Source organism: Acipenser ruthenus, chromosome 1 (assembly GCF_902713425.1).
Source record: "Acipenser ruthenus chromosome 1, fAciRut3.2 maternal haplotype, whole genome shotgun sequence".
Taxonomy (NCBI): domain Eukaryota; kingdom Metazoa; phylum Chordata; class Actinopteri; order Acipenseriformes; family Acipenseridae; genus Acipenser; species Acipenser ruthenus.
In genome coordinates, this window is record NC_081189.1 from 42,337,115 (window position 1) to 42,348,658 (window position 11,544).

At 37.5% G+C, this 11,544-nt stretch overlaps 1 protein-coding gene across 3 annotated transcripts in view; it reads right to left on the reverse strand.

Moving 5' to 3' along the window:
- The window catches only part of LOC117421089 (transducin-like enhancer protein 4), a 90,050-nt gene that overhangs the window by 45,107 nt on the left and 33,399 nt on the right, over positions 1-11,544 (reverse strand). The window contains exons 7-9 of one of the 3 annotated variants that reach the window (XM_059025418.1): positions 5,074-5,100; positions 3,969-4,173; positions 2,401-2,417 (exon numbers count right to left, since the gene is read on the reverse strand). In XM_059025418.1, coding sequence (XP_058881401.1) covers positions 2,401-2,417; positions 3,969-4,173; positions 5,074-5,100 — 249 coding nt within the window. The remainder of the gene's footprint in view (positions 1-2,400; positions 2,418-3,968; positions 4,174-5,073; positions 5,101-11,544) is intronic. The other 2 variants (XM_034035023.3, XM_034035022.3) reach the window with 2 other exon arrangements.

Below are 11,544 nucleotides of genomic sequence, written 5' to 3' on the forward strand. Positions count from 1 at the left end.
GTACTTGAAATGGAATCAAATGTTACCAGCCTGCATCAAAGTGCTTAAAAGCACACTGATATTTTTTTACCCCCCATTATTAAACCTGTGTGCTTTATATCAGATTACTTCAAGAGCAGGTCTAAACAGCTTTACATTTAAACCATTAAACACCATCCTCCATTTAACAACCCACTAGATAACCTCTTCAAAGCAACAGCAATATTTCCCACAATTAAACCTACTGTAGACCAAGGTTGGGCTAATCAAATATTTCTGCTGCCTATAAAATTAAATCAAAACACTACTTATAAAAGACTAAATGCAACAATATGTCTTTACATAGCATTTTTTTTTTCTTGGATGTGATTCAGGAGAAAGAATTACTTTAGAAGGACAGACAGAAAAACGTTCAGGGATCATTAATTTAAATATGCACTTCCCGACAGACTGCCAGAAATCACTTTGTATTTAGAGACAGTTCTGCTTATTTGCACATTTGTTAAGGAGAAAAAGGTGTGTGGGGGGGGGATTAAATGCAACAAGAAAATAAATGTCGTGTTCATTACTTGTTAAAAGTTAAGTAGCATTACCCTGAATGAATAAATCATTTCAAAAGGCAGCTCAAAACATGCACACTCAAGCTTGTTGAACAACCCGGCAAGCCGCCCAGCACAAAGACTATCATAAAAAGCACCTTTTTACGCAGAGCAACTAAAGGGGCAACAGATCAATAGAACAACAATAGGTTCTGGGCAGCAATGGACAGGAAGCAAATTACTGTTTTACCTTGATAGGCTGGCAGCAAGCCCTTAGTACTAAAAGGAATTACCCTAATGTTTTTAAAAGTCAGCAAAGTAAAGAAATGTCATGGTTTACAGACTTAATTCTAGATTATAAAATAATGTAAAGCCAATTTATAGCAAATCTCTAAAGTAAAATTTAACCTCAAACTGCCTAGAAAGTTAGATGAAATTTGAAATTTCAGGCACTTTGATAAATATACATATACTGAAGTCTCCCCATATAGGAACATCTCCTAAGAGAACACCCTTGTGGTGAAACAGATTTTTTTCCCCATTGTAAATGCTCTAGATAAGGAACAGGAACTTCTTAAAAGAACACCTTCTTGGCACCGCTAGCGGTTCATTCACACCGGATACAGTAAAGCGACTTGTCATCGCGAGAGTGTCTTATTAAATCTTTCCTGAACAGGCGTCATATCATTGAATTGGTTTGTATTCAGATTTCCACGAATGCACCTCAGCGCTACGAAATGGCATGTACACAAAACAGCAAAATGCACCGCTGTTTCTCTTGAAAAAAACCTGAAATCAGACAAGGTCGCCAAATAATTTGGTGTTTCCCGTTCTGGTGAGTTGCTTCACCATTCTGTAAAATAATGTGCATGTCTTGTATATTGCTGCTGCATTTTGTAATGTGTGTAGGGGTGCTGTGTTAATTTGTGTTAAGTTAACCCTAAGTAACGGCCATTATTTTTGCCTCTGCCATTGTGATATCCTGGAACACACCGAGCAGCTAATTTCATAGTACATAGCGATTTAAGCTTTTTTGACCATGTTGTTTTGCTTTAGTTTTATTAAAGTTAGTTTGTCTGTTACTTTACATAACTAACTCCGTCTTAGAGAACACTTCGCTTGCTTCCCGAGGGGTGTTCTCTTAGCTGGAGACTACTGTGTAACCACAATAAAAAAATATTTTTTCTAACAAAAAAAAAACCACAACACACAATTGTTTTGAGGATACTGTAACTCATTAGAATGACACAATCAGCAACATTGATCACACCACAACTGGAAACAAGAACAAAGCACTATTTTTTTTATACCTTTTTAAAAGTCTACAACTTAAATAGGCAGTATAATAATAAAACATCTAAAATGATCATATTTCACTGCCAAATCAGTGGTTTATAAAAGGCCAACAACTGAATGTTGCCACAACTGGGATTACCAATTTCAATACTTCTTGGTAGTAATACAATAAACTGAGCAAACATATGCCGATTCAAACCACATATAAAATGCTTCATTTATAGTTTTTAAAATACATAAACCATTCTTTTTATTGTTATTACAGTAGCAAAAAATAGCACACTTGAGTACATCCCTCTTTGTATAGTAGAATTTTGACTTGAAGACAAATGTAGGATCAGAAAACGCCAGGTCTTCAGTCACATGAAAAACTCCTTGGGTAATGGGGGTCACCAGTTAGCACAGAGGCTTATCACAACCCACCAAACCATGGTTGTATAAATACCTTCGCCCAACAATATAAATACTGTATGTGCCCTGCTGTGTGTTTACTTCTGACGATTCATAACATCTATATGTTGTTTCACTAGGCAACAAACATACTATACAAACACAAACTAGTATAGCATAAAGAATATTCTCTTACCTTTACGGAGTCTCTATCTGTTGATGGAACAGATCACATCAGTAAGGCATTAGTTGTAGGTTTCAATAAAGACGCAGGGGCGGTGGGGGGAAACAACATTAAAGCAGTGTTATGAAAAACAATCTTAACAATTCTCCATTTATTTACTGGGCTGACAGTTTTTGAATTGTTAGTAACATGTATCCCCTGCCACTGCTGTAAATACAAAATTAGCCCATTAAAAAAAAAAAAAAAAAAAGGTGTCAGAAAAAAAACACTGTATGTACATGTAAAAAATCTAAACAGTGGCAAGAAGACTTCAGTGAGGTACTGCTACTGTTCTCTAATTTAAAAAGTACTCTAACCAAAGACAAATGTACAAGATGTAAACTCCATGTGGCATAATGGCATTTCCTTTCACTCAAACATTGGGTGGCTGAGAATGTGCTGTGTAATCAAAATGGTATATGGTCTACCCAGTGATAGTGATAAGAAAAACAGTTTTTGCAGGACCTGCAGTACATGTAACAGATAAGAGTATGTATAGTTTCTGTGGAATTGGTATGGTAGGTCAGTGTCATTTATTCGTTTGGAGTAAACCAGACACTTCTAAAGACCCTTTCACACTGGCACTTCTACCCCGGTCCGGTCCAGGGTTCTGGCTACGGGTCACAATCCTGCGTAATGTGAAATCACGTACCCAGGCTCCCCGCGACCCACCTCAGGATGTGGGTTGACACACTTTGACCCGGGCTGAGCGAGACAAAATGCATGACGACCGACGAAATAACAAGGTTCCACTTCCGCAAGAAACATTTCTGTTTAGCCATATTTTTGTTGCTTGAGACACACCACGAGCCAGATTGCAGCAGGGATGAAGAAACGTTTGCTCTTATCAACATTTGGGTCGACGGTTCAATTCAGAGAAGGTTGTACGGAAGCATCTGTAACAAGCTGCTTCCGAGGCATGGATATAGGGATTATGTACTTGCGTCTGTCACCCACCCTGCTTGACACCGGGTCCTGACCCGGGTAGGTTCAGACTCGGGTAAAGCATGCCAGTGTGAAAGGGGCTTAGCTCTTCTATATGTTCATGTTGCGTTGTAAAATATAAAACCCCTGCATCATAGTAACTCCACTGACACAGTTAAACTGCTGCACTGCACTTCTCTTTCGTTATGTCCATTATCCTAGTTGACTGGTTGATCGCCAATACATACAGTGATAAATTAGATGACAACTCACATTACAGATGCAGATACTGTCACACAGCATTTCAAAAGAGATCATTACTACTGTGTGTATATATCTGTAAAGCTTCTGGCTCTGAACACCAGCACTACAAAGGCCAACCGGAAGTATTTACCCTTTAAAAACCTCCAGATGTTCAAAAGCTATTCTGTTGCTGTCTTTTGATAACAGCTTTGCAGAAACTTGGTGTCAATTTGTAATTGGAAATATATTTGTAGTTTTTAAATTGACATTTTTATGATTGCTGTCTTGGCAGCACCAAAAAAAGCGGTTTGTGTATAAAGAGAAAACAATTAATATGAAATGTAAAAAGGAAAAGTGTGTGCGCATTTTCCTACCTCTTTGGTGATCATTCTCATGGTGCTTTTTCTCATCTTTGATTGGTAGTTGAGGATGTCCACTGAGCACGCTGGACAGGGCCAGGAGACCTGCACTGCTGCCCATGGGAGGGATAGCTGGAGGCTGCAGACCCGAGGGGTGGGGCGTGAGGGGGACTGGAAGCCCATGTCCATGTGAGAGATGCTGAGCCTGGAGCTGCTGCTGCTGTGAAAAAAGAGACAGATATATTCAATCCGTTCCTCAAAAACAACTCAATATCAAAATACAAAATAAGCAACAGGAACGCATTGGGCAAGATTCGCAAAGCTACTGACTCAAGGTGGAATTCTAAAACAAAAGAAAAACAGCTGTTAACTGTATTGTGATTTTTTTATTCTTTCTGAAATTGATTTGAGAATATAGCCAAGATGACTAAATTAAGCAAGATGTTTTATACTAGTTCTTGTAACACAAAATATGGTGCACTTGAGCAAATTGGTAAATATTGAAATATTGATATATGAAATATTGAAATATTGATATATGAAATTCTAAAAAAATAAATGAATACAAATGACACAAACAGCCTTTAAAGCAGCACTGTTTAGGGGGGTGGTGGGGACATAGCTGAAGCTAGCCTATATTTTGAGAAAGTTAGTGTTTAAATACATTTTCAGCACCACAGCACAGCATGCAGAGTGAGTTAATTTGAGAGAGAGAAAACCTGAATTAATAACCCAGAAAGGAAGCTAGTTGCAGACACTATTTTAAAGTGTCCTCAGCGGTACTTGAGCAAATTACTAAAGAAAATCTAATGTAGCGAGGCTCGGGTCCTCCTGTAGGTTTGCTCAATAATGCTGAAATAATTGGGCACTCTGCGCACGTTTAGTGCTGCTCGAATGAAAAGCTAGAGGCCTGCCCTTGTACTCTTCTCTGGCTGCGGAGTCTGTGTTGTGACAGGTTTATTTGAGTGGGGCTGTGATGCATGCACCAGTAACTGTGCTGACAAGAGTTTAAAGTCTGTTTTACCAGTACACTGGCAACACGTAGAGAAAGCCCTTGAGAAGCTAGAAATGGACTGCTTGACCTCGGCTGAGGCTGCATCAAGCTCAGTGCTGTACTAACCATTGTGGGAAAGATGGTTTGCTGTTGCTGTGGAGGGCAAGAAAATGTAATGCTGGTTAGTTGATATGTGCCTTACGTACTAGTTTTCCAACATCATAAATCCCTAAAAGTGCATCAAGAGCACAATAAATATTTTATATTTTTTCATGATCACGCATCTATCCACTCAATCTTTTTTTTTTTTTTTTTTTTTTTTTTTAAGTTGAAAATCGAGGATGCATAAAATGTGAAGACAGCCCCAATGATTAACACACACACACACACACACACACACACACACACACACACACAATGCCTCATGATCCAGACTATGTACAGCAGAGATGAGAGCAATGCCTAATGATACTGACAATGTATGGAACTAAGAGAACAGGGCTTCAATGTGCCTGGAGCCTGTCCTGGAGCGACCACCATCAAGCGAGGAAAGTGGGTTCTCTGTATCTCCATGCTTATTCAACCTGGGTCCTAGTAGTGCAGATTCTGCTAAAAGCCCTGTTACTATAAGACAAGCCTGAACTTGATCCAGCCAATACAGCAGATCATACAAGATTTTATATTGCTCTGTCAAGTTTTAACAATGAATTCATAATGTAGATTTAAGGTAGTAGATTAAAACCTGTCCTTGATACAGTCCAGCTGCCATAGCTTCATCAAAAGTATAACTCCACCTTAAAAGGACAGGAAGGGCAATTTTTCTTGAAACTTTAGATTCTTTTGTTCACATCCAATGACCCACTGAACTATGCACAGGATTATTTCACACTAGAATAGCCTGGGTATATAAAAAAAAGAAGGTTTATGCAGATTAGATCATGGATGAGGAAGAACGCCCTTCACGCTACTGCAGTTCTCAAAGAACCTCTTCCTAAGTCATAATTTCTCCAGGCAGACAGGGGTCATGCTCTTAAACTGCTAGTACTAAATAAACTTGAAGCAATGCAATAGAGAACATGGCACTGCATGTTCAGACCAATTTTTAAACTGTTTAGAAACTGTGTGAAACCATTACATGATTTAATAACTATTACAAAGCCACAGGTAAAATGGTAAAACTTGAAGGAAATACATGTTATAGATGGTTCACAATGATCTATCCAAATAGGTTTGATTTGGACTGTATTTTTTTTTCCACGGTTATCACAGATTTCCGTGAAATTTACGCATTGCCGTGTAATATATAGTTTGCGTGAAAATTTCCATTTCTGAAATAGGGTCAACATAGGCCTACATATTTTTTAGCACTTACTTAAATAAATAAATAAATAAAGCAAATGTTTGCTTTACTGACGCACTATAGTAACCGTCACTTTTTTTTTTTTTTTAATATAAAATCACATAGTAAAAACAGACTTTAAAAAGGTGGACATAAAAAAAAAAAAAAAAATACTGTATTCTGCAATTTAGCATTTACTCGGGTAAGTTTTTCAATATTTGGTAACGTTGAATAATTAGAGAAAAATGATCAAGTTTGAATGTGAAATGCTATTTTTCTGCTTTCATAAATATAAATTTAAACCATAAAATACCACTGTGTCATGAAATATGCAATTTTTTTACCGTACTCATCAACAGTTGTATAAAGATCCATCATTACTGGCTAGATCTAAACTCCATTTCTAGCTGAAATTTAGAGCAACAACCAAAAAAGGTAAATGCCAGACAACTCTACTGACAGACCTGGTGAAACTTTGCCAAGCCTCTCCCCTGTCAACTGGTACAGTTCCTGAAGGCAAATTCATACACTTGTTTGCATTGTTATTTTTAAGTACAGTACCAATCAGTTCATTGCGTTTTGTGCAGTTGCCATATTTAGGATAGTATGTGGTTCTTGCATTGCTGTCAACAGAATAAAACACACAACCAAGCCAACCCACAGATGGCTGGAATTGCTAAACAGGCAACAGCTCACTGGGCCTGCCTCCAACCAGGGTGACAACAGTCAAAATAAAATGTAAATAAAGCAGCAGCTAGTTTAAAAAATAAATTTAAATATAAAAAGTCAAATGAGGACAGGCAATTTCAACAGTTCTATAAAAACCCATTTCTGCAAGTGCTTTGGCATATTACATTTATTTTTAAAGGGATTCGGGGCAAGTGTAATGGTTATTTCCCCATCTCCAGAGCACTGCACAGAACTTCTGACAAGTGGGATAACAAAGCCACAGATGAATTAACCTCCAATTGTCACTCTTTTTAATGCACACACACACACACACAAAGCCCACTTCTTTGGAACAAGTCCAGTTTTCCACTGGAGAATTTCCAGGGATTCTGTGTCACAGTAACCCTCTGCTTTCCCCACTTACAACCACTAAAGCTCTCTGCCAATATCCAAATGGCATCATCAAAACCCGACCGGGAGACACTTCTAATCTTCACAGAGCCTGCTCCCTCACAGGTACTGTAACAAAATAAACAACCAATCAAATCAAAAAACAGATTGATACAAGGATAGAATATTATAGTGCATCAAAACAGAAATGAGAGGAAAATAAATCCTCCTAGATCACCCAGTGCAGTCAAGGTGGTATGTATATGAGACTATATACTGTAGGTATAACTACAAGTATTTGTGCAGCACAGGCTAGAACAGTGGTTCTCAAACTGGGGGGTGCAGACTGTATCCGGGGGGAGGGGGGGGGAGGGGGTTCGAAGGTTCAGGGTTTTTAGTTTTTTATTCAGTTTTTTATTTATCTTAACCTAGGCTATACTGTATAATGGGTGGATAATTTATTTGGGCTTTATTTATTGTTTTGATTGGACCACCAATAATACTTCCACCAATCAAAGGGTTGCATACAGTACTCGTAGCGATCCCACCCTCTGGCAGACTGGTATACAGAACAGATTAAAGAAGTGCTGAACACCAGACATAATGTGTCAGATATCAAAGTGGATATGAGAATGACAGTGATGAAGCCAATTTTCTTGAAAACATTAAATGTAGACCGGACGTTTCCATCAATGGATTTAAAATAATCTGTTATTGATGATGCGATCAGAAACCCATAGGCTCTGTAAACTACCTGCGACTGTAGTAGGACTGTTCTTTTTTATGTTAATGGTTGATTGTTATTGTCGATACGACTATTAATGCAGGCACCATGCAGGGATCCAAAGTCCATAAACAAACCAAAACGTTTTGCACCATATAAAACTGAGCTGATTTTGCCAGTGCTTGCTAATCTATTACAAGTTTGAAATGATTTTGAAGCAAATAAAGCTAAAACGAAAATGCCGCCCTATAATTACTGCATGGTAGTACTGTCATCATTCCACTGTTATGTTGTGAACTATAGTTTTAAAAACTGAGATAGCAAATGCTTACCTTAAAAGGGGGGAGCAATGGCAAATCCAACTTAGCGTGCTGTGACAAAATACCTGTATTGAAGTAGGCACTGTTGTTGACTGGAGACATTTTTATGACATACAGGGTAATCACTTCACAACTATATTGATGCAGCAAGTATTATTGTTATGTAATCTGTAACCTTAAGAGTTCCTTTCAACATCTAACAATGACCACAGCTAGATGGCCACAAACTAAACTAGTTTTCTTTTATACATTCCAAACGTAATAACACAGAACTTGACTAATATTCCACTTCATTTGGACTTTTGTAATAAGTATTTTTACGAAGAGCTCATATGCATGAAACTGTGAGATCATGCCTGCCTTTCTCAATTTGAGCCAATGACCCAGAAAGGATGCGTGTTTGATCAATTCTGAGAAAGTCTGTACAGATGATGCATGTCATATACAGGTCAATGAGAACTGCCAGTAAACCCCTTTACAGTACATTGCCATCCAATCGATGTGCAAATCTTAAAAAACACACAAGCACAAGACAGTGCATCTTCAAGGGCAGCTACAACAATAAAAAGATTAAATCCTTGGAAGATAACAAGTATACACACACTGCAAACACTGCCTAAAGCAGGTAAAAGAAAATAAATTTCAAACATTTAAAAACATGCAACAAATTTGGTATGTTATTCACAGGTATTATTCATATTTCAGTGCCTGGCACCGATTTAAAGAGAGGTACAGACAGAAGAGTCGTTCAGCATTCCTGGTTGTTAAACATGCGAGGTGGGGTGGGTGAGCTGCTTGTCAAGCTGCTTGACAAGCACTGGGGCCAAAGCATATCGACCAGAAAGCATTTTGTGCTGGCAGACTGTGGCAGGCGAGCTCGCAGTGGTGAGGTGTGATGACGTCACGAACCAGGAAGTAACTGAATCACAACAGTGGATGGGCGGGTGAAGCTGAATGCTACGGCATTCAGGTGATTTTATTAATAAATAAAAACAAAACAAAACAAAAGATTTAAACAAAACAGAAAATAGAAACCAAAGGGCACGAGGGCCAAACAAATAAACAGACAAACAAGTAAGTATCGTGCTGGCTAATCCAGCACGTTTTAGCAATTGTTTCTAAATATCGTTGTTGTTTCTCCTCGCTCTCTCTCGCTCTCTCCGTTCCCCGTACTCTCCTCTGTACACTCCACCACCAACCGAACGGACAGCTGCAGGTTCTTATACTCTGGCCGAGGAGTTAACTAGTTGTTAATTATCTTGTTACCCCTCTGCACGCGTTTGACACGACTGTCAGCTAGTTACATAATCAGTAGCTTATCAGTCATGCATCCTCACGGGGTTTTAAATTATAAATATAAAAACAATAACAAAAGTCGCGGCGCTTTTATCCGCGCCGCAAACAAAAATACAAATAATAATACATAGGAGCGGGACACTCCGCCACACAGACCGATCTAAATTTGCTAATTGGTCTATAAATCAGAAGCACTGACAAGCTTATAACTAATCCAAAAAATATCAATATCAAAATATCTGCAGGCGGTCCGAACTTGTTGGGAGCTTTAAGCCCCTACAGCATTAAAGACCTTCACTGTATAACATTTTCAAAAGAACAAAAACCATATGAACCACCTCTTTTGCTTACATAAGTAACATTAAAATAGATTTAATACATGTTGCTCCAAACCAATGAATTATGCGTTTAAGCCCATTCAAATCTAATGTTTTTCTGAACTGAGAGGAGAGAGATTTAAAGCCATTGAATTTTAATATTTCAGCTTGAGCTGCGGGAGGCAGTGGAAGTCCAAATGAACTGTTTCATCAGCCTCATTCAAGCATGAACATTTTAATCAGTTTTAGTTCTTCACTGTTCTCCAACATAGTTTACGCAATCATTTTGAAAGCTCTAAACATGGCAAGGGGCAAAAAGCCACCAAGCCTTGTTATTGCTTGGAAAATTGATGGTGAATAATTTCCATAGACTTTCTACTATTCTGAATGCTGCCAGCTAGAATATGTAAGAGGTTCTGTACTCATTGTTTAATCCATTTATTTTTTTAATGCAAGTGTTTGGTTGTCTGAACAGAAACTTATCAGCCACACAACGACCACCTTAGCACTGTACTGTAAGAGGATCTTAATGGTGAATGCAGACAAAAATGCATTAGACAAATACTCAATAATAATAGCTATTCAACATGTACGTGCATCTGTGTTATTACATTTCATTCAAATGTATATATAATGTTTGTATTTGTTACTGGCAGGTGGACAATGTCAACATTATTAATTTTACAGTATGCACAAAATGTACATTTCAACTTTCCCGTAATTTGACATACCAAATGCAAAATATTTATGACTAAATGTATTACTACTAAATCTATATTTATTCTGAAGTATCTATGCAAAAACTTGGTTGCTTAACTGAACATGTTACAGTCTGTTGCATTTTTTAAACTCAACAATGTTTCATTCCATTGAACACTTCTGCTTCATTGTCAGGAGAACAAGCAGGTCTCTCCAGGTTCCAAGGCTGATTTCAATATTTTGCACTTAAATTCAATGGATCACTGATTCACTTCATTTGCTGGCTACACCGGCATAATTTTATAAATATGTTTCATTATATCGTATTAAAAGTGCACGCCAAAAAAAGTACCACCCTACCATTTTGCTATTATAACATGAATATATAATTTGTCATTTTTGACAGAGCTTTTGCAAACAGACACTGTGCTTTTAAAATGAAATGTGGAATTGAATAGAATTAAAAGGCTTTCATTTTAATTTAAAAGTATGCTTTGATAAACAAATCTGTCATTTATTATGTTAAATTTCATATATAGCCAGCCGAATCCACAACAACAACACAAATGTTCAAGTCATTGGTATCCTAAACAGACTACAGTCTGATCAGAAGATGCCATTCAAATATTAAAATAGAGCCATTTTGTACCTTATATAAAACATATAGACTCATTTTAATTACTTTAACGGAGCTGTACTAGATCCACCTTTGTTTAAATCAATTTAATAAAACCCCTGATGTCTAAAGATTAGTTAGAGGGACATTAATTTAGTGTATTGAGAAAAATCATTCAATCTGTACTGAAAAGGGAATGTCTGATGGGTTTATCAAACAAGAGTATA